The sequence below is a fragment of the Ailuropoda melanoleuca genome, chromosome 6, assembly GCF_002007445.2.
Source record: "Ailuropoda melanoleuca isolate Jingjing chromosome 6, ASM200744v2, whole genome shotgun sequence".
Taxonomy (NCBI): Eukaryota; Metazoa; Chordata; class Mammalia; order Carnivora; family Ursidae; genus Ailuropoda; species Ailuropoda melanoleuca.
Window position 1 is genome coordinate 34,250,308 of NC_048223.1, and position 26,539 is coordinate 34,276,846.

The window sequence follows — 26,539 nt, forward strand, 5'->3', positions numbered from 1 at the left end:
GCCCTGGGAAGGCTGATCATTTTTCAGTACTGTTTCCTTGCCGTGCCCTTGGTAGTTCAGAGCTGTCCTCTTTAAGCAGTGAAGCAATTAGTTTTGAGAAGGCTGATTCTTCAGGGTCCAGTGCTCCTCTGCCTTTCATTTGCTGAAGCTGTACATTTTAATGAAGTTGTTTCATCTGTGTTGCCAAACACTAGAATTTTGCTGCTTCAATTCTAATTATCTCTACTGGCAAATGCTATGTTTTATGAGAATTCTCAAGTGCTCTGTTTATTAAATGTCCATACACTACGGCATTAGGCACACAAATTAGGTCAGCTGTGCTTATTGATGGGTTATAGATAAAGGAGTTAAGTATTTTCGTCATAATCTTAAAATGCAGTGGGATTGCCTTCTGTGGCTTTGTGCGCGGTCAGCGAGCGATGCCTTCTCTGATGAGCTCGGCTGCCTGTCTTAGCCATCTGCCGAGGCTCATGCTGAGTATCTGAGTAATGGGGCTGTGTTGGGGGCTCAAGGTATGTATTTCCAGTCTTTGGAGTAACACACCTATTCTTTTCTTCCCGTCGTTGCCTAGCACCTCCATCTTGCTTCCCGGCTTCTATGTCTTACAGCACTGTGATATCTACGGGGGGCTCTTATGAAGCTAGGGGATGCCAGTGATGGTGGCACAGGGAGGGCAGTGCTACCATAGCAGCCCCAATTCAGGGTTTCTCTGCTTCTTCCCCCCTACCGCCCTTTCTGGGCTCTTTAGATTCCTCCCACCACATCCCATGAGTCCTCAGGTGGTATGGGTTAACCCGGGAAGTGCCGATGAGCTGGTGGCTCTGATACCCATTTCTCTTCTCTTGTGCCCTGTCACCGTGAGTGACCAGGCGCTGCTGCGTGGTGATTAGGTGCGTGCTTCCCCCATCCCGCGGACCCAGTCCTCGCTTCACCATTGGTGATTCCTGGCAAGTGACGCTTCACGTCGCTAACCTCAGTGTCCAGTGGGTCTGTAGAAAGGGGAGACCTGTAGCCACTTCAGTGTTTCTGTGAGGATGAAATGAGGTGGTGACATAGGTTACATGCCTGGGATATAGGCCGTGGCACACAGTGCCCCATTAGCAAGCTGTCAGCTCTGCCTTGTCCCCCCGAAGGCCCACGTGGCCATTCTACCACCGCGGGCCAAGATCACCACGGAGGCTGCTGGTGCCTGGGCCCCCGACCCTGTACCAGAGACTCTGTCGGAAGTCATCAGCTGCTGCTTTCTCTCCTTACGCGGCTTTACTTGCGTGTGTTGAGGCACCAATGGTGTGGACTCCCTGCTTTTATTCATGAGCCATGAGGATTAAAAAAAAAAAAAAGACATCAGGACTTTACCTAGCCTTATGTTAGAATCTTTTTACCCTGGACTCAGTCATAGCTTTCTGGGGAGAGGGGCTGCCCTGGAGGAACATCTAATGGGGATCCATTCTTTAATCTGAATCGTCCCTCCCCTATGACTCTGGCTTGTAGTCTTTGAACCAAACTTGAGTTTCCCTTTTACCTTTACATCAGGCTTGCAGAGTGCCTGAGAACAACTCTGGCCCCACATATTTACTCCCCTGTTTTCACCCTTCATATAGTCCTCTACTCTGATTTTAAATAACTGTGGTGTTTTTCAATGCATCATTTATCCCCTGTAGGCTAATATGATTGTGAACAGCAAGAGCAAATCTTATTAAAGTTGCTAAGAGAAATGAAATAACTCAATTTGATAGAAGTTAATGGAAGTGTGTTTAACTCATTTTTATACCTTCTCAACTGTGTATGTATTTCATTCTTTCTGGGGGAAATGATGACTGCCATAGCAGTAGCTGTCTCAATTCCCCCAGAGAGAAGCATAGCATCATCTTGAGCAGGAGCAAGGACTGTTCCATGCTCTTCCTCCCCAGCACTATGTAGGAAGCATATATATATATGCGTGTGTATGTGTATATATATATACATATAATATGCCTACAATCTACATATGTATATATCTATATCTAAAAGAGAGAACAGTGCACAAGTAGAATTCTCTACTGTAATTTTTACAAAGTCCTCACTTTATATTAAACCAAGGTCATAGTGTGTGAATGGCTTGAAATCCAACAACAAAGAAACTAAAAAACAAATGGCTAGAAAAGAAAAGGAACCAGTCTGGTTATAGGATTATTGGTCTCTTTTATTCCCTCATCAAATATTTTATCCTGGAGACCCCTAGTAGTATGGTTGGCCGAGGCTTTTAATGATCAGAATGTGCCTTGGTTTTATGCCCCTCTGCAGACTGAGTTGTGGGGCTGGCAGAGGCCTTCATTTTGTAGGGACTGTGGAACCTTCAGGGCAGGAATCTGAGAACCTGGTTGGCCAGGGGACAGTCCTGGGTTCGTAGTGTTCAGGGGTAATGGGGATTGGATAGTTGGCCTTTGTACTAAGGGAAATGCCTGTATCAGCAAGTGGCACTCACCCCGTCAGTACAAGGGAAAACTGAAGGGGTATTGGCTTCACAGGGAGGCAGAAATATTACTAAAAGCATCATAGAAAAGGTCCATTTAATCATAAGAAATGTGTATATTGAAGGAACAATGGATTTATCTCCAGTGAAACTGTCCTACATTTGCTGACAGGCTGGTCTTTGAACAAGGAGCGGAATGTGTTATTTTATAGAATGCAACAAAAAATGAAAGAAAAAAGAAAAGAAAAGAAAAGAAAAAAAGAAAGAAAGAAAGAAAGACAAACCATAAGATTTATTAGCTTCTCTTTTCTTGACTAGAATAGTTCTCCTATGTGTCGTTAGTTACTTTATCATGAATAACATGTTGTTTCATCTTGTGCTTATTAATCACCCTTTCCTTCCAACCAACTGTATGAATAATTAGATGAAATTGGTGGCAGACCATCACCTCCTTATTCATCTTCTTAAACCAGTGTCAGTGGAACATTCAAACATGAACATCTACTCTTAAGTGTATGTTTCTAAAGAAAGGTAGAAATTTTTAGGCATTGGTATTTGGAAAGCAAACGTCTTGTCTCAGATCAAGCGAAGACCTAGATGGTAAGACTCAGAACAGCAAGTCGCTGGCGTTGCTGGGAGGCACACATCTGGGGACAGAGCAGCTGCAGGGCCACATGCAGCGTTGGTGTTTTTGTAAGCTTTGGAAACCACGTGTCCATCAAGGGTCTCCTGGTCACTCTGCTGCAAGTTGTCACTCTGAGACCTGGTAGCTTTATTTTGTGACCTTGGTCAGTTTCAGGTGTGGTCTCCTAAGCTCCACATAGTTGATTTCTAGTCACTCTGACTCCCCTGTCGCCCATCTAAAGCCCAGAGGGCTGTGTGGTTGTCACTCAGCGGATGGGTAGGGGACTGCATGCAGCAGCGCGGATGCCCTGAACGATTCATGCTGCCCCCCCGGCTGACTTAGCGCACTGATGGGGATGCCTTCACGCAGAAGGGTCTGCTTCATTAAAGCGCAGAAATGTAATCATTTAACCTTGTGCGAAGAATGAAGGGACAGAGGTCGTTTGATCATTTGTCTCTATCATGATGTAATTGCAATTCAGTACAGTTACGATGGAAATTGTGATCTATTGCAGGAACATCAGGAGAACGTTCTGGGTAACACCATGCAAAGTGTGATTGCATTACTCAACAATCTGGTTGCCTGCAAAGATTCAAACATGAAGCTACTTTATGAACAAGGTAAATGCTTCTTAGAATTCATTTTGAGTCTTGATTTCTGCCTATTTGTTATTTTCCTCATCATACGTAGCAGGGAATCAAGAAGTGCTATTCAAAGTGGATGAATCAAAATAGATATTTAAGAATCTATAAATAATAATAACATCAGGAAAAATAGGAAACGTGGTTAGATTGTGGTAGTTTCTCTAAGTTCATTCATTTCCTTTAGGGTTCAAAGTTTCCTTCCTCCTCTAGGCACTGTTAGAGATGATAAACCAAGTACAAATGTAAGCATGCTAGTTAGACTTATTGCTGTCAATCAGAATGAAAACGTATTTAGGGGTGCCTGGATGGCACAGTCGTTAAGCATCTGCCTTCGGCTCAGGGCCTGATCCCGGCATTCTGGAATCGAGCCCCACATCAGGCTCCTCTGCTAGGAACCAGCTTCTTCCTCTCCCACTCCCCCTGCTTGTGTTCCCTCTCTTGCTGGCTGTCTCTCTCTGTCAAATGAATGAATGAATGAATGAATGAATGAATGAATGAATGAATGAATGAAAGAAGAAAGAAAGAAAGAAAGAAAGAAAGAAAGAAAGAAAGAAAGAAAGAAAGAGAAAGAAAGAAAACGTAGTTAGTCCAAAGTGTCTTGGAAGCTGAGATTGGATGAGTTGAGGGTGACTTTATGTTACAGCTTATGCATGCCTATACCATTAAAATTAAAAACATTTTTAAAGACTTTATTTTTTTAGACCAGTTTTCGATTTAAAACCACATGGAGAGGGAGGTACAGAGATTTCCCATACAACCCCTGCCCCCATTTATAACCTTCCCTTTTAATTGTCTTTTTATTGTCTCTATAGTTTTGTCTTTTCCAGAATGTCATGATTTGGAATCTGACAGTATGTAGCTTTTTAAGATTGGTGGCTTTCACCTAGTGATATGCATTTCTGCTTCTTCCGTGTCTTTTCATGATTGTTAACTCACTTCTTTTCAGCACTGAATAATACTCCATTTGTCTGGATATACCATGGTTGTTTTTTTTTTTTTTTTTTTTAAATCCATTCCCCAGCTTGGCTTCTTCTAGGCTTCACAACCAGGATGTTGTCATCTAAATCAAGTCTAGATATACATGAGACCCCTTGGGTACATTTTTGTCAGGTGCAGCTCCTTGAATTTTGGTCCTCTCAAATTTGAAGACCTGTGAACTAAGGACACAGGTTATCTGCTCTGCCATATTTCTAGACTCTAATGAGGAGACTCAGAACGAAGGACCCTCATAGAAACTCTCATTTAAAAGGAAAACCAAAAGGACAGCTGTCACTGACACATGACAATGTTGAAGTCTTGGCAAACACATTTCCTGATTTCCCTTTGTTCCACAGGGAAAAAAAATATCCCTTGCTTTGAGAGTAGGTCTCCCTGCAAATGCTTCTGTGTGTGGCTTTTGCCTCTAACTTCTGGATCATTGTTCTTTTTTCCATAAAGATGGCCTATCGTTGTAGCTGAGTAAGATTCTAAGCCTGATTCCTATCTGTAGTCGTCTGGGGCTCTACAACCTCTTTTCATTCTGAAAGGAATTATCCCTGTTCTTTTTAGTCCAAATCTGTGGTGCTTCTTACAATATAAGTCTAGCAAAATCTTTGTAAATTTTTTTCCAGTTTTGAGGAATAATTGACATAACATCGCTGTATAAATTTAAGGCATACGGCATGCTGGTATGATTTGCATATATTGTGAAATGATTACCACAGTAAGTTCAGTTAATACCCGTCTTCTATAGATAGAATAAAAAGAAAAGAAAAAAATGGGCAATTTTCTTTCCTTATAATGAAAACCCCTAGCATTTACTCTTAACGATTTTCCTGTGTATTATATAGCAGTGTTAGCTGTAGTCATCATGTTGTATGTTACATCTCTAGTACTTGTTTTTTTGTTTTTTTGTTTTTTTTACAGCTGAGGGCTTGTACCTTTTGACCACCTTTTTCCTATTCCTCCTCCCTGCACCGTCCACCTCTAGTAACCACATACATGCATACACACACACACACACACACACCCCGTAACTTCTTTATCCATTTATTGGTTGATAAGACACTGAGGTTGTTTTCATGTCTGGCTGTTGAAAATAATGCTGCTATGAACATGCAGATGCAGATATCTTTTTGAGTTAGTGTTTTTGTCCTATGTATTTATTCCCAGAAGTAGAATTGCTGGATCATATAATAGCTCTATTTTTTGGGGGGGGTGGGATCCTCCACCTTGTTTTCCATACTCGCTGCACTAATTTACTTTCTCACCTACAGTATACAAGGGTCCTTTTTCTCATCCATGCCAGCATTTGTTAGCCCTTGTCTTTTTGATGGTGGCCTTTCTAGTAGGCAGAAGTTAGTATCTCATTGTGCTTTTAATTTGCATTTTTCTAATGACCAGTGATGTTGAACATCTTTTCACTTACCTGTTGGCCTTTTGTGTATCTTCTTTGGAGAAATGTGTATTCAAGTCCTTTACCCGTTTTTTAATTGGGTTACTTTTTTTTGCCTTTGAGTTGTATGATTTCTTTATGTATTTTGGATATTAGCCCCTTAACAGATACGTGCGTTGCAAATATTTTTTTCTCATTTCATAGGTTGTCTTTCACTTTCTTGATGGTTTCTTTTGTGGTCCAGAAGCTTTTTAGGAGTGTTTTTTCTACTTTTATAAAAATGTAATTGACTTCTTCATAGGGATTGCTTTGAATATATAGATGGCTTTTGGTATTTTTGACATTTTAATGCTATTGATTCTTCCAGTCCATGAACACAGGATACCTTTCCATTTCTTCCTTTCTTCTTCAATTTCTTTCATTAACATCTTGTATTTTTCAGAGTAGAGATCTTTCACTTCTTTACTTAAATTTATTCCTAAGCATTTTGTTGCTTTTGATGCTATTGGAATTGGGATTGATTTCTTTTTCAGAAAATTCATTGTTAGCATATAGAAATGCTACTGATTTTTTGTTAATTTTGTATCCTGCAACTTTATTGAATTTACTGATTAGATCTAACAGTTTTTTTCGTTGAGTCTTTAGAGTTTCTTTATATAAAATAATGTCATCTATAAATAGAGACAGTTTTACTTCTTTGTTTGCAATTCCTTTTACATGCTTTATAGTGACTTTTATTTCTTTTTCTTGGCTGATTGTTCTAGCGAGGACTTCTAGTACTATGTTGAACAGGAATGGTGAGAATGGGCACCCTTGTCTTTTTCCTGATCTTAGAGGAAAAGCTTTCAACCTTTCACAATCGAGGATGATGTTAAACTGTAGGCTTGTCATATATGGCCTATATTATGTTGATATGTTCTTTAGATGCCTAATTTGTTAGATTTTATCATGAATGGATGTTGAATTTTGTCAAATGCTTTTTCTGTGTCTATTAAGATGATCATATGATTCTTTCTTTTCATTCTATTAATGTGATGTATCACATTGATTTTGCATATGTTGAACCATCCTTGAATCCCACTTGGTCATGGTGAATGATCCTTTTTAATGTGATGCTGACTTTGGTTTGTTAGTGTTTTGTTGATAATTTTTGCAGCTGTATTCATGATGGATATTGGCCTTTAGTTCTCTTTCTTAGTAGTGTCCTTTTGTGGTTTTGGTAACAGGATAAATGCTGGCTTTATAAAATGAGTTCAGGAGTGTTCCCTGCTCTTTTGCTTTTTTGGAAGAGTTTGAGAAGAATTGGTATTCTTCTTTAAATGTTGGGTAAAATTCACCAGTGAGACCATCTGGTCCTGGGCTTTACTTCATTGGGAGCTTTTTGCTTACTGATTCATTATCCTTACTAGTAATCAGTCTGTTCAGATTTTCTATTTTTTCCTGAGTCAGTCTTGGTAAATTATACATGTCTAAGAATTTTTCCCTTTCTTTAAGTTGTCTAGTTCGTTGGTGTATTGTTGGTTCATAGTAGCCTTTGAATTTCTGTGGTATCCATTATAATGCTTCCTTTTTCATTTATAATTTTGTCGGTTCAAGTCCTTTCTCTCTTCACTCACTTTTTCCCACCCTCCCTCTCTCTCTTTTGGTTAATCTAACTAAGGGTTTGTCAGTTTTGTTTATCTTTTCCAAAGAACCAACTCTTAGTTTGGTTAATCTTTTCCACTGTTTTTCTGTTTTCTATTTCATTTATTTATGCTCTAATCTTTCTTATTTTCTTTGGACTCAGTTTTTTTTTTTTAATTGAAGTGTAGTTGAGTTTCCAGTGTAAAACATAGTGATTCGACAAGTCTATACATTATGCTGTGCTCATTGTAAGCGTAGCTACCATCTGTCACCATACAATGCCATTACATTATTAGTTGGTTTGTCTTTTTCTGGCTCCTTAAGGTGTTTGGGGTCTTTCTTGCTTCTTAATGTAAGTGTTATTACTGTGAACTCCCCTCTTAGAACTACCTATACTACATCCCATAAATTCTGATATATTTCCATTTCCATTTTTCTCAAACTTTGGTTTTGTTTTGTTTTTTCAATTTTTTAAAAAAATTTTTTTATTATGTTGTATTAGTCACCATACAGTACATCCTTAGTTTTTGATGTAGTGTTCTATGATTCACTGTTTGCGTATAACACCCAGTGCTCCATGCAATATGTGCCCTCCTTGATACCCATCACCGGCCTATCCCATTCCCCCACCCGCCTCCCCTCTGAAGCCCTCAGTTTGTTTCCCAGAGTCCATAGTCTCTCATGGTTCATTCCCCCTTCTGTTTACCCCCCTTTCATTCTTCCCTTCCTTCTCCTAACGATCTCCCTACTATTTCTTATGTTCCATAAATGAGTGAAACCATATGATAATTGTCTTTCTCTGCTTGACTTATTTCACTTAGCATAATCTCCTCCAGTCCCATCCATGTTGCTGCAAATGTTGGGTAATCGTTCTTTCTGATGGCTGAGTAATATTCCATTGTATATATGGACCACAGCTTCTTTATCCATTCGTCTGTTGAAGGGCACCTCTGCTCCTTCCACAATTTAGCTATTGTGGACAATGCTGCTATGAACATTGGGGTGCATATGGCCCTTCTCTTTACTACGTCTGTATCTTTGGGGTAAACACCCAGTAGTGCAATGGCTGGGTCATAGGGTAGTTCAATTTTTAACTTTTTAAGGGACCTCCACACTGTTTTCCAGAGTGGCTGTACCAACTTGCATTCCCACCAACAATGTAGGAGGGATCCCCTTTCTCCACATCCTCTCCAACAATTGTTGTTTCTTGCCTTGTCTATCTTTGCCATTCTAACTGGCGTAAGGTGGTATCTCAGTGTGGTTTTGATTTGAATTTCCCTGATGGCTAATGATTTTGAACATTTTTTCATGTGTCTGTTAGCCATTTGTATGTCTTCATTGGAAAAGTGTCTGTTCATATCTTCTGCCCATTTTATGATTTGTTTATTTGTTTCTCGTGTATTGAGTTTGAGAAGTTCTTTGTAGATCTTGGATACCAGTCCTTTATCTGTGGTGTCCTTTGCAAATATATTCTCCCATTCCGTGGGCTGTCTCTTAGTTTTTTTGACTGTTTCCTTGGCTGTGCAGAAGCTCTTTATCCTGATAAAGTCCCATAAGTTCATTTTATCTTTTATTTCTCTTGCCTTTGGAGATGTGTCGTGAAAAAGGTTGCTCTGGCCGATNCTTTGTTTTAATTTCACCTGTAGTTCTTCTTTGACCCATTGGTTGTTCAGGGGAGTGTTTAATTTCCATGTATTTATGAATTTTCCAGTCTTCTATTGTTACTGATTTTTAGTTTCATGCATTGTGATCAGAGAAGATACTTGATATGATTTCAGTCTTTTAAAATTTTCTAAGGCTTATTTTGTGGCCTAATGCATGATCTATCTTAGAACATGGTCAGTGTGCATTCAAGAAGAATGTGTATTCTCCTGTTGTTGGGTACAGTGTTCTGTGTATGTCTGTTAGTTCTATTTGGTCTCTAGTGTGGTTCAAATCTACTGTTTCCTTAGGGATTATCTGGATGATTTATTCATTGTTGAGAGTAGGGTATTAAGTCACCAACTATTATTATATCATTATTATTTCTCCTTTTATATCTGTTAGTTTTTGCTTTTTATATTTAGGAGTGCCAATGTTTGGCACAATATGTTTTTTAAATTTTTATTTAAGTTCAGTTCAGTTAAAATATACTGTATTATAGTTTCAGGGGTTGAATTTAGGGATTTATCAGTTGCATATAACACCCAGTGCTCATAACATCAAGTGCCCTCCTTAATGCCCATCACCCAATTACCCCGTCCCCCACCCTTCACCCCTCCAGCAACCCTCAGTTTGTTTTCCAGAGTTAAGCATCTCTTATTTATAACTGTTATATCTTCATGTATTGACATCTTCATCACGTTATAATGATCTTCTTTGTCTCTTTTGGTCATGTTTAGTTGAAAGTTCATTTTGTCTAAGTATAGCTGCTTCTGCTTTTTTTGGTTACCATTTAATTAAAATGTCCTTTTCTATCCCTTCTCAGTGAGGTCTCTGGTAGCCAGCATATTGTTGGATTTTTTTTAATCCGTTCAGGCATTCTATGTCCTTTAATTAGGTAATTTAATCTGTTTGAAGTAATTATTGATAGGTAGGGACTTAACGTTGCCATTCTGTTGATTGTTTCTGATTGTCTTATAGATTCATTGTTCTTTGTTTCTTATCCTGCTTTTTATGAGTTTTGATGTCTTTTGTTATCCCTGTGCTTTTGACTTCTTTATCATGTTATTTGTGTAATTAGTATGGGTTGTTTCCTTGACCATAAGACTTATGTAAGATATCTTAAACTTGTAACACCCTATTTTAAGCTGATAACAGCTTCAGTAGAATTTTTAAACTTGACACTTTACTTTTCTCGGGTTATTGCTGTTACAGTGTATGTATTTTTTATACTGTATAATTAATAACGGATTATGGTAGTTATTATTTTTAATACATTAGTTTTTTAAAAACTTATGAACTAGAGTTGTAAGTGAATTATTCACCACTATTACCATATTGTAGAATCTAACTATGACCATATACTTAAACTATTATCCGTGAGATTTACACTATCTTTTTATATTTTTATGATGGTATTTGGTGTTCTTTACTTCCACTCAAAGAACTTCCTTTAGCATTTCTTGTAGGCAGTTCTAATGGCAATGAACTCCTTTTGTTTGTTTAGGAAAGTCTTTATTCCTCCTTCATTTCTGAAAGACAGTTTCGTAGGGTATAGAGTTCTTGGTGTATAGAGTTCTTGGTTGACAGTTACTCTCTTTCAGTATTTTAAATATGCCATCCCATTCTGTCCTTGCCTGAATATTTTTGTTTAGAAATTAGCCACTAGTCTTGTGGGGGTTTCCTTTTATGTAACTTCCTTCTTTTCTCTTGCTGTTCTTTAAATTCTTTCTTTGTTTTTTACTTTTGACAATTTAATTATAATGTATCTCTGTAACTCTATTCAGGTTCGACCTATTTGGGGTCCATTGGGCTTCAGACACGTAGATGTCTATTTCTCTCCCCAGCTTCTGGAAGTTTTCAGCCATTGTTGCTTTAAATATACTTTCTGTTCCTTTCTCTTCTCATTCTGGAATCTTCATGATGTGAATATTGTTTCCTTTCACAGTGTCCCTATAATTCATTCACTTTTGGTCCTTTTTCTTTTTGCTTCTATGACTGTGTAATTACCATGTCCTATACTCCAGGTCGCTGGTTCTTTCTTCTGTCTTGCTGGTTCTACTTTGGAAACTCCATTGAATTCATCAGTTTAGTTACCGTATTTTTCGGTCTAGGATTTCTGTTTGTTTTTTGATGGTTGCTATTTCCTTGTTGAACTTCTTTTGTCCATGATTGTTTTCCTAATTCATTTATTTGTCTGTGTTTTCTTGTAGTTCACTGAGCTCCTTAAAAGCATTATTTTGAATTCTTTGTCTTGACAGTTCATAGATCTCCATTTTGGGGGGCCAATTATTGGAGCCTTATTAGTTTCCTTTGGTGTTGTCATATTTACCTGACTTTTTGTGATCCTGATTCTTTGGGTTGATATTCACACATTTGAGTCATCAATACCCTCAAGTTTACAACTCTGCTTTGGCAGAGGTGAGTCTTCGTCAGTTAGCTCAGTTTGGGTCTCTGGGTATGTCTGCTGGTAATGACCTGGAGCAGGTGGGGTGGGCTATTTTGGTCTATTTTGTGGTAAGGCAGCTATTTGTCTTCTAAGGCCAGGGATGGAAGAGTTGTGCCGCCGGCACAGAACAGTTGGATAGGACTGCTGGCTCCATTCCCTACCTGAGTGAGGCTGTGGGATGGGCTCCATGGTTGGTTGGATTCTCTGATTAGGCTTACTAGATGGTCAAGACTGGGTACTTTATTCAGTAGTAGATGGGGGTTATCAATTAACTTGCCTGCCGTGGCATGGCAGGAGGATGGCACCCGGTGCCAGCATAACTCATTATTTGGGAATCTGAATTAGGTCAGGGTGTGTACTGAATTCCCAGGTCAGATGGGGCCACCAGTTTTGATCTGCAGATGGGGGAAACCGTGGGCTGTGCTCTTTGCTCACGTGCCACTGTACATTGGGTTATCGGATGGGCTGTATAATTCCTTGTGTGCCCTGGTTAGGCTATATTCAGCGATGAGCAGGGCTATGAATTAGATTTCCTGTCTGGGCACAGTAGGAGAAGCGGCTCTAGAGCTGGTAAAGCCCTTTGTTGTCTTATGTCAAGCCAACTTACACCCCAAGTTCTCTGAGTGAATGGGGCCACTGGCTTTGCTCTGCAAACTTTTGGCTCTGCTTGCCCATCTCTTGGCTCAAGTGCCATCAGGTCGCATCGCTTCTAAGATTTGTCACTAGCTCTTCTGGTCAGATGGGGCCAAATGACACCCCCACAGTGGGTAGAGCTGTGTCACTGCTCCCTCGCCTGAACAGGACGTGAAGGGGCCACGCCAGGCTACTCTCAATTCCAAACAGCTCTCCAGTTGAGAGGGATCAGGAATGACCTTCAGCCTTGGCTGCAAACGAATCCCCCTTCTTGTGTGTAGTTCAGGAATGCTCCAGACCCAGTTCTGGCTTTGCTCTGTGGGTGATCAGCTCTGCCTGCTCTCCTGTCTATTGGCTCAAGAGCCACTGGCCCACACTGCTTCCAGTTGTCACTAGCCTTTCTGGTGACAGATTGTGCTAGAAGTCACTCTCCATAGCAGATAAGGCTGTGACTCACCTTCTTGCCTGGGCATGGCAAACTGGGCACTAGGGATGACAGACTTGTTGGAAGATCCAAATTAGGCAGATCTGTACCCTGCCCTGAGTTCCCTGGTCATAATGCACCCTCAGCCCGAATCTACAGGTGAGCAAACCATTCATGGAGATTACTGCTTGGCACCTCAGGTGCAAGCTCAGTCTGCCAAGATCCCTGGGCTGGAGGTCGCAAGCCCCTCCCCACTTCACTGTCAGTCAAGCTTCTGGTGGTCGAGCCCCCCCCCCCCCGATTCCCCTTGCAATCCCTGTAGTGCGAGATCAGACTAGGGGCTCCTACAGAACAACCACAATGTTAGGGGGCTGCTGGTTGTCCCTGCAGGTTCCTTTTTTCCCACTGGCGGAACTGAAGGCTTAGAGGGACCTTTCCCTGTGGTGCTACACTGGCCTGGGGGAGGGGCAACATGGCCAACATGTAGCTGCTTCTCTTACTCTTCTGATGTGGTCTGTCTCAGTCTCTTTGAAACAGGGGTGTGCTTTGGCTTCACCTCTGTGTTCTAGGATTCTCTCAGTGGTATCTTGTTCCTGAACAGTTGTGACTTGTAAGGGGAGCAAAGTCGGGAACAATCTGTATCACCATCTTGGTGACATCACTCAGTTTCCTGTAAATCTTAACTGTAATTTGTTCCATTAAACAGAAAGCCCACCCATGAATCCATTCAAAGCATTCTAACTTGGACTGAGAATTAGGATACTGTGAAATAGTGCCCGTAGGATTCTTCGTAGCCCAACTGGCTGGTTGAAAGAGGGGGTAAGGTGCCAGACGTCTGAAATTGAGATTAGGGGGGTTGTAGCTAGTGGCTCGTGGAAGTGTAGAATTCCAGGGCTAAGGCGGGATGAAGGACAAAATGCTAGAGGACAGGAATTTAAGGAAGTGAGAATCAGGCATGGAAGGATTGTTTATGAGGTGATCTCGATGGCTACAGAGATTCTGTGTTCAGTGGACTGTTCGAGCCGGAGCAGCTGCAGAAGCACAGGCAGATTTACCACTGAGCTAATGAAGCTGAGGTGTCAAGGGCCCTCTTTTACACAGGGGCCATTTTATAGTCAGAATTTTTTCTTCTTAAAGTCTATCCTCACCCCCAACCAGATCAGCTTCAGGTCTCATGGTATCTGGCCCCATTCCAGGTTTTGTGGGGTGAACTGGAAATCACGAAAGTAATTATGGCAAGAAGAGTGTCAGTTAATGGTAATAATATTAGTAATGTTAGTGTTAATTTTGTGCTCAGGGAATAAGCAGGAGTGATTTAGTGGTCTGAGGGTGATGGCAATTGGGAGAGAGGAAGCAGGGGGTAGAGACTGTTGATCTGAGATTTAGTGAGCTGTAACCTGCTGGCTGGCTGCTTGCTTTTGCAAATAAAGTTTTGTTGGAACATAGACATGTCCATTCATTTACATGTGTCTTTGGCTGGTTTTGTTGTATAATGGCACTGTCCAGAGTTAAGATACAAACTATATGACCCATAAAGCCTGAAATATTTGCTGTATGGCCCTTTAAGGAAAATGTTTGCCAAGCTTTGGTCTAGAAGCAGCAGTAGGGAATAAGATGACGCCACCCAGATACGTGTAGAAAGAGGTAGACAATTCGAGAGATTTTCCTGATGACTCTGTGTTCCAAATGTCACAATGGAAGGGGTTTAGGGGTTGTAAATGGATAGGCTGTTGCCTTTGAAAGATGTGTTTGGACTGCAGGAGATGGTGGGTGAATGACTTGGGATCATACCCTGCTTGTGGCAGCTGAAGTAGACATAGTGGGCAGGATGAGTCCACATGGTCTTAAGGCTGTGGAGGGATGTCAGGCAGCAGGGAGGGCAGGGTGAGGAAGGGTAGTGAATTCCAGGAGTACAGTCTTTGGGAACTCCTTGCTGGCGCCTACTAGCAGAGGATAGAAAGGAGGGGAAGAGAGGGGGCTCCCGTGTCCTGCAGAACAGCCTGCTTCCCATCTCTGGAGATGAGCACCAGGTCTGATTTTCTGTCATGTTCTGCTGCTTTCCAAACTCCTTGGCTTCTAAATGTGTGGGTTGATTTTTCCAGGACTGGGTAAAGACCCCGTGCATGTTTGCAAGCCCAGAGCCATATTAAGATTCATTGGCGTATGGCCACATGAAGAATCATTGACGACCTGCCACTGTACGGCCTTGAATGTATGTGGTTGGTTCGAATTCTATCTTCTTGTTAATCTTTATTTCAGGTCGGTTCTGGCCCAGTCACTGGTTTATATATTTATTACAATTCGCATGGAATTAAATTCCCTCTTCCGAACACAGAGCTGTTTCCAACACTGATACTTTAAAAAATCACCTCCATCTAAGTGAACTATAAGGTAGATGAAGAAATGAATATTCTTACTTTCAAGTGCCTTACAGGGCACTGTATTGGGCCAGTGTCAGCTGAGTGTCAACTGCAGACTGTGCTCTAACAATGGGGAGAGACCTCGGGAGGGTCGCTCCAGCCACGCTCTCTTGTCTCAGTGCTCTGATGGTACAAATCATGCGGAACAACATGGACATAAATGATTCTGAGTTGAAAAATGAGAAGAGTCCTCCTCCAAATGGGAAAAACCTTTTAGAAAAATGAAACCAACTCATTTTATTTATATATTCCTTTTTGTGTCCATATAAAGGCAATAAGCGAGAAACTCTGCACCAGAAGTCTCAGAGAGCACTCGCACAGAGTGCAGGATGGGGTTCTAAGTGATACAGCATGTGACATAACGCGATTGGCAGTGTTTTTTTCTTTCCTAGTGCTATATAAAATTATGCTGTTTCTTCCGGTCAGTGGCTTCTTAGACTTAGTGAAGTATGTCTCAGTGCAGTGTCCACCGCCTGGTAGGCCCGCCACGAAGCACACTAACTCTGTTTTTTTTTTTTAATAATTTTTTATTATGTTAGTCACCATATAATACATCCCAAGTTTTTGATGTACAGTTCCATGATTCATTACTTGCGTATAATGCCCAGTGCACCATGCAATATGTGCCCTCCTTAATACCCATCACCGGCCTATCGCATTCCCCTACCCACCTCCCCTCTAAAGCCCTCAGTTTGTTTCCCAGAGTCCATAGTCTCTCATGGTTCATTCCCCCTTCAGTTTACCCTCCCTTCCTTCTTCCCTTTCTTCTCCTACCGATCTTCCTACTTCCTATGTTCCATAAATGAGTGAAACCATATGATAATTGTCTTTCTCTGCTTGACTTATTTCGCTTAGCATTATCTCCTCCAGTCCCGTCCATGTTGCTGTAAAATGTTGTGAAATCGTTCTTTTTGATGGCTGCATAATATTCCTTTGTATATATGGACCACATCTTCTTAATCCAGTCATCTGTTGAAGGGCATCTCGCCTCCTTCCACAATATGGCTATTGTGGACAATGCTGCTAGGAACATTGGGGTGCATATGGCCCTTCTCTTTACTACGTCTGTATCTTTGGGGTAAATACCCAGTAGTGCAGTTGCTGGATCATAGGGTAGCTCAATTTTTAACTTTTTAAGGGACCTCCACATTGTTTTCCAAAGTGGCTTTACCAACTTGCATTCCCACCAACAATGTAGGAGGGATTCCCTCTCTCCACATCCTCTCCAACATTTGTTGTTTCCTGCCTTGTCAATTTTTGCCATTCTAACTGGCGTAAGGTGGTATCTCAGTGTGGTTTTGATTTGAATTTCCCTGATGGCTAATGATTTTGAACATTTTTTCATGTGTCTGTTAGCCATTTGTATGTCTTCATTGGAAAAGTGTCTGTTCATATCTTCTGCCCATTTTATGATTTGTTTATTTNATTAATTTTTTATTTTTATTTATTTATTTTTGATGTAAAGTTCGATGATTCATTAGTTGTGTATAACACCCAGTGCACCATGCAATACGTGCCCTCCTTACTACCCATCACCAGTCTATCCCATTCCCCCACCCCCTCCCCTCTGAAGTCTTCAGTTTGTTTCTCATAGTCCATAGTCTCTCATGTTTCATTCCCCCTTCTGATTACCCCCCTTTTCTTTATCCCTTTCTTCCCCTACCGATCCTCCTAGTTCTTATGTTCCATAGATGAGAGAAATCATATGATAATTGTCTTTCTCTGCTTGACTTATTTCACTTAGCATTATCTCCTCCAGTGCCGTCCATGTTGCAGCAAATGTTGAGAATTCGTTCTTTCTGATAGCTGAGTAATATTCCATTGTATATATGGACCACAGCTTCTTAATCCAGTCATCTGTTGAAGGGCATCTCGGCTCCTTCCATGATTTGGCTATTGTGGACAATGCAGCTATGAACATTGGGGTGCATATGGCCCTTCTCTTTACTACGTCTGTATCTTTGGGGTAAACACCCAGTAGTGCAATGGCTGGGTCATAGGGTAGTTCAATTTTTAACTTTTTAAGGGACCTCCACACTGTTTTCCAGAGTGGCTGTACCAACTTGCATTCCCACCAACAATGTAGGAGGGATCCCCTTTCTCCACATCCTCTCCAACAATTGTTGTTTCTTGCCTTGTCTATCTTTGCCATTCTAACTGGCGTAAGGTGGTATCTCAGTGTGGTTTTGATTTGAATTTCCCTGATGGCTAATGATTTTGAACATTTTTTCATGTGTCTGTTAGCCATTTGTATGTCTTCATTGGAAAACGATCTTCCTAGTTCTTATGTCAATTTTTTGATTTGATTATTTGTTTTATGTGTATTGAGTTTGAGAAGTTCTTTGTAGATCTTGGAGACTAATCTTTTATCTGTAGTGTCATTTGCAAATATATTCTCCCATTCCGTGGGCTGTCTCTTAGTTTTTTTGACTGTTTCCTTGGCTGTGCAGAAGCTCTTTATCCTGATAAAGTCCCATAAGTTCATTTTATCTTTTATTTCTCTTGCCTTTGGAGATGTGTCGTGAAAAAGGTTGCTCTGGCCGATGTCATAGAAGTTGTTGCCTATGTTCTCCTCTAGAATTTTGATGGATTCCTGTCTCACATTGAGGTCTTTCATCCANCGTCTCACATCGAGGTCTTTCATCCATTTGGAATTTATCTTTCACACTAACTCTGTTAAGTAGAGTTGCCGACATATCACCAGCATGCAATGGCATTACATCATTCAGGTTTTTTGCTTAAACATTTTCATTTTTAAATGAACCATTTAGGAAGAGAATTATAAAACAAAGTAAGACCTTTTGTTTACATTTGAAAAATATCAGAGTTATTAACATTTTAAAACTGGCTGCTGGCCTGTCCCTGTGCAGTGACCTTTCAATAATGGATATTAATTCCAGCTCAGTTTTACCAGCCGCACTGTCAGAAAAATGTATTTACATGACACACTGCAGCAGCCAAAAAACCGTAGCACCTTGAAAGAGGCATTTAAAGAAATTAGGTTTGTCTCCTTTGGTTTATGGTGTGGCAGAAATCAAAATACTCATTTTTTACTAGGTTTATTAAACTCCCGGAATTGGTGTTTACTTAAGAGACTAGAAAATCACTGAGAGTTGTTTGGGCTTTGAAAGTGTACTTGACAACTGTCTTAGATTCTTTTACTATTATGACTGAGATTCAAGATAATGTTCTACAGTAGAGGTTGACACATTTCCTGCAAAGAACAGGATAGCAAATACGGTGGGTCTCTCGGCCCTATGGTCTTTGTCATTCCTATTCATACTATTAATATAGCAAGAAAGCAGCCATTGAGAATCCATAAATGAATGGACATGACCTTTCTTTGATAAAATTTTATTTCCAAAATTAGGTGGCCAGCTCACCGGCCATAGTTTGCCAACCTCTGTTATACAGTAGGTATAACAAACTTTCTCAGAACTACTCTTAAATCTTTGCAAGTCAACATATTTATAACATTTAGTTATTAAGTTATTAAGAAATAACAACACAAAAAGAAATAACAGAAAATTGCATATAAATTAATATGTGAAGGAAGAGCCAGCTGCCATATAATAGTATGAAGGTATATGAAGAAAAGCAGAAATTAGCCCTGAGGGTTTAATCTAAAAATGATAATTAATAAATTTTATCGTGTCAATTAGCCTTTGCTAGATAATAAACTACACCAAAGCTAAGTCACTTAAAGTAAGTCATTTGTTTTCTCCCATTCTGTGGGTTGCCAGCATGGGCTGGGCTCACTTGTATGCCTGGATCCTCAGTGAGGGCCTCTCATCCTCAAGGTGGGCCTCCCTCAGGTTTCCTGACACGGCAGCCACATTCAAGAAGAGCCTGCACGGAAGCTGCAAAGCCCCTCAGAAACCTCAGGTCCCTTCCATCACATGCCATTGGTTGAGGGAAATCACTAAGCCAGGCTGGTTCTAGAGGTGAGAAAAGAGGTTCCAACTCTTGGTAACAGGAGCTGCAGAGAATACATGGCCATCATTAATCTGGTTCAGTTATCTAGACATTTAGAACCAGAACTCGACACGCATCACAACCGGTGGTACATATTTTAGGCTTTGTGGACACAGCCTCTGTGGCGGCTACTCATTTCCACTCTTAGAGCTCCAGAACAACCGTAGACAGTATATAAAGCAATGAGCGTGACTGTTTCAATATAAATTTATTTACAAAAACAGGGAATTTGACCCCCCACCCCCCGATCTAGTTCATTCAGTCTTTTAACAGATACGTGTGTGTCAGGCATAGTTCTAGTGCAAGGAATACAGCAATGAACAGAACTGATAAATATCTCTGCCTTCCTGAAACTTATGTTCTAGTGGAGAAAATAAGCAAAAATTAATGAGGAAGAGGTTTATGTTAGAGACCACTAGATGTTACGTGGCGATAAGGACTGAGGAAAAAATCAAAGGAAGAAGGGGATAGGACGTGTCTGGATGGATGTGGGAAGGAAACCCTACCTTGGGTAGCTTAGGAAGGCCTGACTTAGAAGGTGTTTATTAAGTAAAAACATGAAAGAAGTGAAGAAGTGAGTCCTGCCCGTAACTGGGTGGGGGGGGGTCGGTGGGCAGGTTGAACAAACAAGTGTACAACCAAAGCAGGTGAGTGGCTGGCAGGGGGGAGGAATAGCAAGGAAGCGGGTGTGGCAGTGGTACAGCAACACTGGCAAGAGCAGTAGGAAAACTCAGCAGAACTGGTTGGAACATTCAGGGTGCACAGGGCCATTATTTTTGTCAAAAGCTATTGAAAGCCTCAAAATCATCTGGAAGCTTGTGGATAGACTGAAGTTCAGTTTTTGTTTTTGTTTCTTTTAAGATTATTTCTTTATTTGAGAGCGAGCAAGTGCGTGCACGGGAGCATGCATGACTTGGGTGGGGAGAGGGGGAAGGAGACTCCCCCTGAGCAAGGAGCCTGATGGATGGTGCAGGGCTCGATCCCAGGACCGCAGGATCATGACCTGAGCCAAAGGCAGAGGCTTAACTGACTGAGCCACCCAGGCACCCCTGCAGGTCAGTTTTAATGGAGGACTAGGTAATTGGTTGGTAGCCTACCTACCTACCTTGGCTAACTTGTAAAGATCAGATCAGTGTTTTAGATGAAGCTAATGATAAATTCAGATGGGAAAAATCCTGCCGTAACTCTGCTTCTACCTGGGGCTGGCATCTCTTATTGGCTGTCACCTTGAGGGATTACTGTGTGAATGGCTCTGGCATTGGAAAGCCCTTTTTTGCACAAAGCAGCATGCTTCACCTTTGAAAAGTTCTAATTGTTAGGAAGGATTTCTTTATATTGAGCTGAAACTGGCTTGTCTGTCGTTTCTACGCTACTTGATGCTGGTTTCCCGCTTTGGAGCTACTTAGACAACATTTTGTTATTTCAGTTCCCTGCAGGGGGAATGAAGTACCTCGCCGTATTTCTTGTGCAAGTAGAGTTTAGATTATAGTGATATCACAATTTGTGTTTTGTAATATCTTACTGTTTCAGATGCCAGAAATATGTTGTTGATTTTTTTTCAGCTGTTAAGACACCTGTTTCTTTCTTTCCTACCCTGTGTAGCTATTTATAGTACCCCTTGTTAACATACCTCTCAAAATGCATGGTGTTCCTTGATTTTGACATTCATTTTACTTCATCTGTTATTGAGAATTTACTCAGTTATACCAATTTATTCTAGATGGTGTTTATTTTCAAGTTCTACTGGCTGTTGTCGAATTATAAACCACCCCATAAATCAGTGAATTAAAACAAAAATCCTATTATTTTGACTCTCGTGTCTGGAGGTTGGTTGGGGCTCACTCTCAGCTAAGCTGTGAAAACTTAACATGAACAGATTGCCTAAGTAGGATCAACTCTAATGCACTCTGAGGAAGTTGGGGTCTTCTACAGTTCTGTTTAGTTCTGGTCACAGTCCAGCTGATCCCTCGATGCATTCCTGGCCATGGTCAATGCTGAGAAAATAAGCACGTTAGTCTTTCAGGACACAAAGATCCCAGTGTGACTCCCTGACTGCCGAGGACCCAATTTCCTCAGTGGCCCAAGCATTTCACCTCAGTTTTCTGAACCCCCATCTTTCTAAATGCCCTGTTGTACCTAAAAGCAGTTTCTGTGCCCTCATGCCTAGTGATCCCATGATGTGGGTGGAAAGACTGATTTTAAGGATTGATGCATTAAAGTTTCTCAAGACAGTTGTAGAGAATATTTTACTCTTCTGTATTTAATGAAATTTTAGTTGTTTAAAGTATAGTTTTAAAAATTGAGATCAAATTCATATGCCACAAAATTCAACATTTTAGAATTCCTAATTCAGTGTTTTAGTATAGTTACAAGGTATACAACTATATCCACTGTCTAATTCCAGAACACTCTCATGACTTCAAAAAAACCCCAAAACCAAAACAAACCCCGTGTTCCCCTTCCAATCATCCAGTCATTTTCATTTACTTCTTCCCCAGCCCCTGGAAACCAGCAGTCTACTTTCTGTCTCTGTGGATCTGCTTATTTTGAACATTTCATATAAATGGAATCATACAATACGTGGTCTTTGTGTTTGACTTCTTTCACTTAATATGCAAATTTTAACGTTTAAAAAAGGCACAAATCTAGTTTAAAATATTGTTACTCAATCAACTTGGGTGTGTTTAAATAACACATTTTCATTTCATATTTGAATTTTTCTTACTTCTTACTATCTTGATATCACTAAAACTTTGTATTAACAAATTGCCCCTATTTGCTTCAAAGAGTATTTAAACATGTCTACATAAATCTGAAGTAAATTCCTATGTGAAGAATAAGTTTAATTCAGTAGCTTTTCTCTGTTAGAAATTATTCTCATTTTAAATGAGCAAGATCGCATTGTATGATTGTAAAGAGTGCTCTCAAAAAAAAGTTGAACTTTAACTGAGCATAGAATAGGCATTGCTTAAATTGACATGAAATTACTCATTAGGACAATGTTACCAAACTTAAGAGTAGTAAAAGGTGGATGTCAGATGGGCTTTTCTTTTCCCAAAGATGCTTTGACAACTCTTTTCTGTTAAGCAAATGTTTGGATAAAGATAGACTTGTAATGAAACTTGGAGACAACAAAGATCCCAACTTAAATCTTAGGATATATCTTTTTCTTGGACTAGAACACACCGCAGTCTTAGTTTTCAAAGCTGCATGTGGGGATGAGATGAAACTAAGTATCTGAGGGGTGCCTGGGTGGCTCAGTCAGTTGAGCATCTGACTCTTGATTTCAGCTTAAGTCATCATCTCAGGGTCCTGGGATCGAGCCCTGCATCAGGTTGCACTCAGCGCAGTCCGCTTGTCCCTCTCCCTCTGCTCCTCCCCCACTCACTTGTGCACGCTCTCTCTCTAAAATAAATAAACTCTTAAAAAAAGAAACTAAGTATCTGGGAAATCTTTAATTGAGCTTGATGTGTATAGGACAGTATTTTCTTTTAGTGGAATCCTGAGGTATGTCACAAGGTTCTCTTTCAGCTTATGTTGAGACAAAGTATATCTTTTCATGTCTTGCCACTCAGACTAACCAATAGTTTACTGTACTTAATGAATCAGTGGAAAAGTCAGTATTCTCCCTTTCCCCTTGGTTTCCTACTTGTAAAGGGGCTATAATAATATTTATCTAGGTACTCTGCAGGTGAATGAATGGTTAAAGACTTTTGAAACCCCTCAGGAAAGATGCTGTAGTTAACAAAACATTCCCTAACAAGAAGCTATAAAATGAATTCTTTATATATAAATATCCGTATCTATAAATTTCTAGTGATAAATTCAAGCATACAATTAGACCTAGGTTCTAACAGAAAACTATAAAAAATACTGACCTGTGAAGACAGGATTATTGGGAGTGGTTTCAGGATATAGGAGTTACTAGGCGAACTCAAGCTTGGACTGTCAGTCTTTGCTTCTTGAGGGCATGTCTGCCTATGAGCTGTGGCCAGTCTCATGTCTTACCATTATTATTTATAATAATTATTATATAATTATTTAATTAAATAATTAATAATAATAAAATTATTATTTATATATCCCACTCTCAGAGGGAGTACATGATTTGAGTTTTTCTTCCATGAAATGAAAAATCTAGAGATCTGAAATTCCATCAACCTAGCCTGTCCTTACAGTGGGATCATGTAATTGGTTTTCTCATTGATAAAGTAGAGGTTAAATCTTCTTTGCAGGGTTGGGAAGATTTAAATGAGATCATGTATGTAAAGCACTTGACAAATAACGGAGTCCCAACAAATAGTAGCTATTATTATTGCTACTATTTTGGTGTCGTGCTTGGTAAATAACTACTTGCTAGATAAATTGCAGATTTGATTTTTTTTTTAGGACCTTCTGAAAGTTTCTGGATAAAGTAACAGGGAAAGAAAAACCCACTTCATTTTACTCCCACATCCCCAAGTCCACATAAAACAGAAGCCCAACCTCACCTTCAATGAAAAAAAAAGCCCTGCCAAACTTCAAGCCAAAACCTTTGAGGTGTACCTGTCAAATACCATGAATTCTGTACAAAGATGAGCAATATACATGTCCTTTAGACTTTGAACAAGGTGTATTATTTTCCCCCATGTAAGTGCCCCAACCCTGAAAGACATATCTAAGTCCTTGAGTAGAGTGACAAGATACAGGTCAGCCAGGTGGTGATGTCCCTAAAAGGATAACTGTTCAGAACCACAGGGGCATTAGGGAACTTATGGGAAGTAGAGGGCTGCAGGGGAGACTGTGCTCACGTACCATTTCTGTCATCTCTGAACTTGCCTTCCAGCTGAAGGCGGCAACCTCAGGAAATGTGTTAAGGAGGGACTTCGGCAGGAGCTTATGTCTGAATTGGCTTAGCTGTGACCACACTGGTCTCTTGAACGTTAAAGATCTAGATATACATGGAGGCTGCAGACTGACTCCACCCATGCTGGCCGCAATGCTGGTACTGTCCCTGTCCCTGTCCATATTTCTTGAGCAGGTACCTGTTCTTTTTCAAAGCTGAGTAACCATCAGGATGGAACCATCCCTTAAAAACTGGAGGGAGGGAGCCTATGTGAAAAGCAGAGAAAGGACCAACATTTCAAGAGAAACAAGAATCCACATTTTCTAAGTCTGAGAGATGTAAACAGGCTCACTGTAGAAGAAGGACCTCAAGGAGAGATGCAGGAGCTCAGAGGAGACATGGGACAGGAAGGAAATGAAGAGCAAACCGGGAGAGCTTGGGAAGAAATGGAGGAAGGGAACTTTATACCGTGACACTGGAAATTACCTGTCACAGACACAAAAGCCACACCAGAAGCTGCAAAAAACTGAGCACAACTGAAAGGTATCATCAGGGGCCAAATAGACTTCAGGAAGTCACACAAAACACAAAAGAAAACAGTGATTTAAAAATACAAATAGGTTTGTATTTCCCTGATGGCTAGTGATGTTGAGTATTTTTTCATGTGTCTGTTAGCCATTTGTGTGTCTCTTTGGCAAAGTGTCTGTTCATGTCTGCTGCTCATTTTTTTGACTGGGTTATTTGTTTTTGGGGTGTTGAGTTTGATAAGTTCTTTATAGATCTTGGATGCCAGCCCTTTATCTGTAGTGTCATTTGCAAATATCTTCTCCCATTCCGTGAGTTGCCTCTTAGTTTTGTTGACTGTTTCCTTTGCTGTGCAGAAGCTTTTTGTCTTGTCTTGACGAAGTCCCAAAAGTTCATTTTTGCTTCTATTTCCCTTGCCTTTGGAGATATGTCTTGAAAGAATTTGCTGTGGCTGATGTGGAAGGGAAGGTATTATCAACGTCACTAATGTTGTGTTTCATACAACATGATTTACATCATGGTCTCTACCATTCACAGTCACTTAATCTCCATTGTTAAATGGTGCTGACAATTCAGAATCATAACAGGGATATTCAGACTGAGAAGACTTGCTCTCTGAGAATGAGGATATTTCGAGGTTGTCTGTGTAGCCAAAATTAGAAGCTAAAGATTGTCAAATTTGTGGTACCTTGGTTTGAATTCTCAAAGCAGATACTGAGATAAGAATTGAAGTCCACGTAGTTTATTCAGGGATGGTTGGAGGTACAGGGAACATAGAGAGGGAAGTGGAGAAATGATACTAGGAAGGAAAGGTGGTCAAAAAGAAAGGGTTGTGATGAGCAAAGGGTGTTGTATGTAAGTGATGAATTATTGAATTCTACTCCCGAAAACAATATTGCTCTGTATGTTACCTTCCTAGAATTTAAATAAAAACCTGAAAAGAAAAACTAAACAAAACAAAAAAATAAAAAATAAATAAAAATACAAATAGAGGCAATGATCAATATCCTTGGCAAAGAAGATAAAACATCATAAGGATGTTTGGTGCTCTTTTTAAGAGGCCTGAGCAAATTGAACAGATAAATACTTTAAGACGGTAGAAAATGCTCCATAAATAAGTAAGTGTGCAGATTAAAAAGCCATGTCGTATTCTAGAAAAAATGATGCAAAGTGACCTATTCTTGTGTCAGTATTAACCATCAAGAACAGAGAAAATGTTATTTGTGTCTTTTTTTATGTGACCCTCCTAATGGTGTGAAGTGATACCACATGGGTTTGACATGCATTTCCCTAATGGCTAATGATGTTGAGCATCCTTTCGTGGGCTTATTGACTATTCTTCAGCGAAATGTCTATTTGGATTGTCTATTTTATTATTGAATTGCAGGAATTCTTTTGTTTTAATTTTAAAATTTCAGAGGTGCCTGGGTGGCTCAGCCGGTTAAGTGCCTGCCTTTGGCTCAGGTCATGATCTCAGGGTCCTGGGATGAAGCCCCAAGTCAGGGTCCCTGCTCAGTGGGGAGTCTGCTTGTCCCTCTGCCTCTGTCCCTCTCCCCCCCTGCTCGTGTACTCTTTCTCAAATAAATAAAATCTTAGAAAAATAAATTTTAAAATTTCAGATTTTTTAAAAATCATTTTTCTTATTATGATATGTTAGTGACCATACAGTACATCATTAGTTTTTGATGTAGTGTTCCATGATACATTGTTTGCATATAGCATCCAGGGCTCCATGCAATACGTGCCCTCCTTAATACCCTTCACTGGGCTAATCCATCCCCCCAACCCCCTCCCCTCTGAAACCCTCAGTTTGTTTCCTGGAGTCCATAGTCTCTCATGGTTCATTTCCCCCTCTGTTTACCCTCCCTTCATTTTTCCGTTCCTTTTCCTAACAATCTCCCTGCTATTCCTTATGTTCCACAAATGAGT

At 40.3% G+C, this 26,539-nt stretch overlaps 1 protein-coding gene across 8 annotated transcripts in view; it reads left to right on the forward strand.

Annotated features, from left to right (window-relative positions):
- ULK4 (unc-51 like kinase 4) overlaps positions 1-26,539 on the forward strand; it is a 589,354-nt gene that overhangs the window by 335,039 nt on the left and 227,776 nt on the right. For 7 of the 8 annotated variants that reach the window (XM_002923807.4, XM_034662175.1, XM_034662178.1 and 4 more), the window contains one exon: positions 3,592-3,697. The exons of the other annotated variant lie outside the window; for it this stretch is intronic. In XM_002923807.4, coding sequence (XP_002923853.2) covers positions 3,592-3,697 — 106 coding nt within the window. The remainder of the gene's footprint in view (positions 1-3,591; positions 3,698-26,539) is intronic. 8 annotated transcript variants of the gene reach the window in all.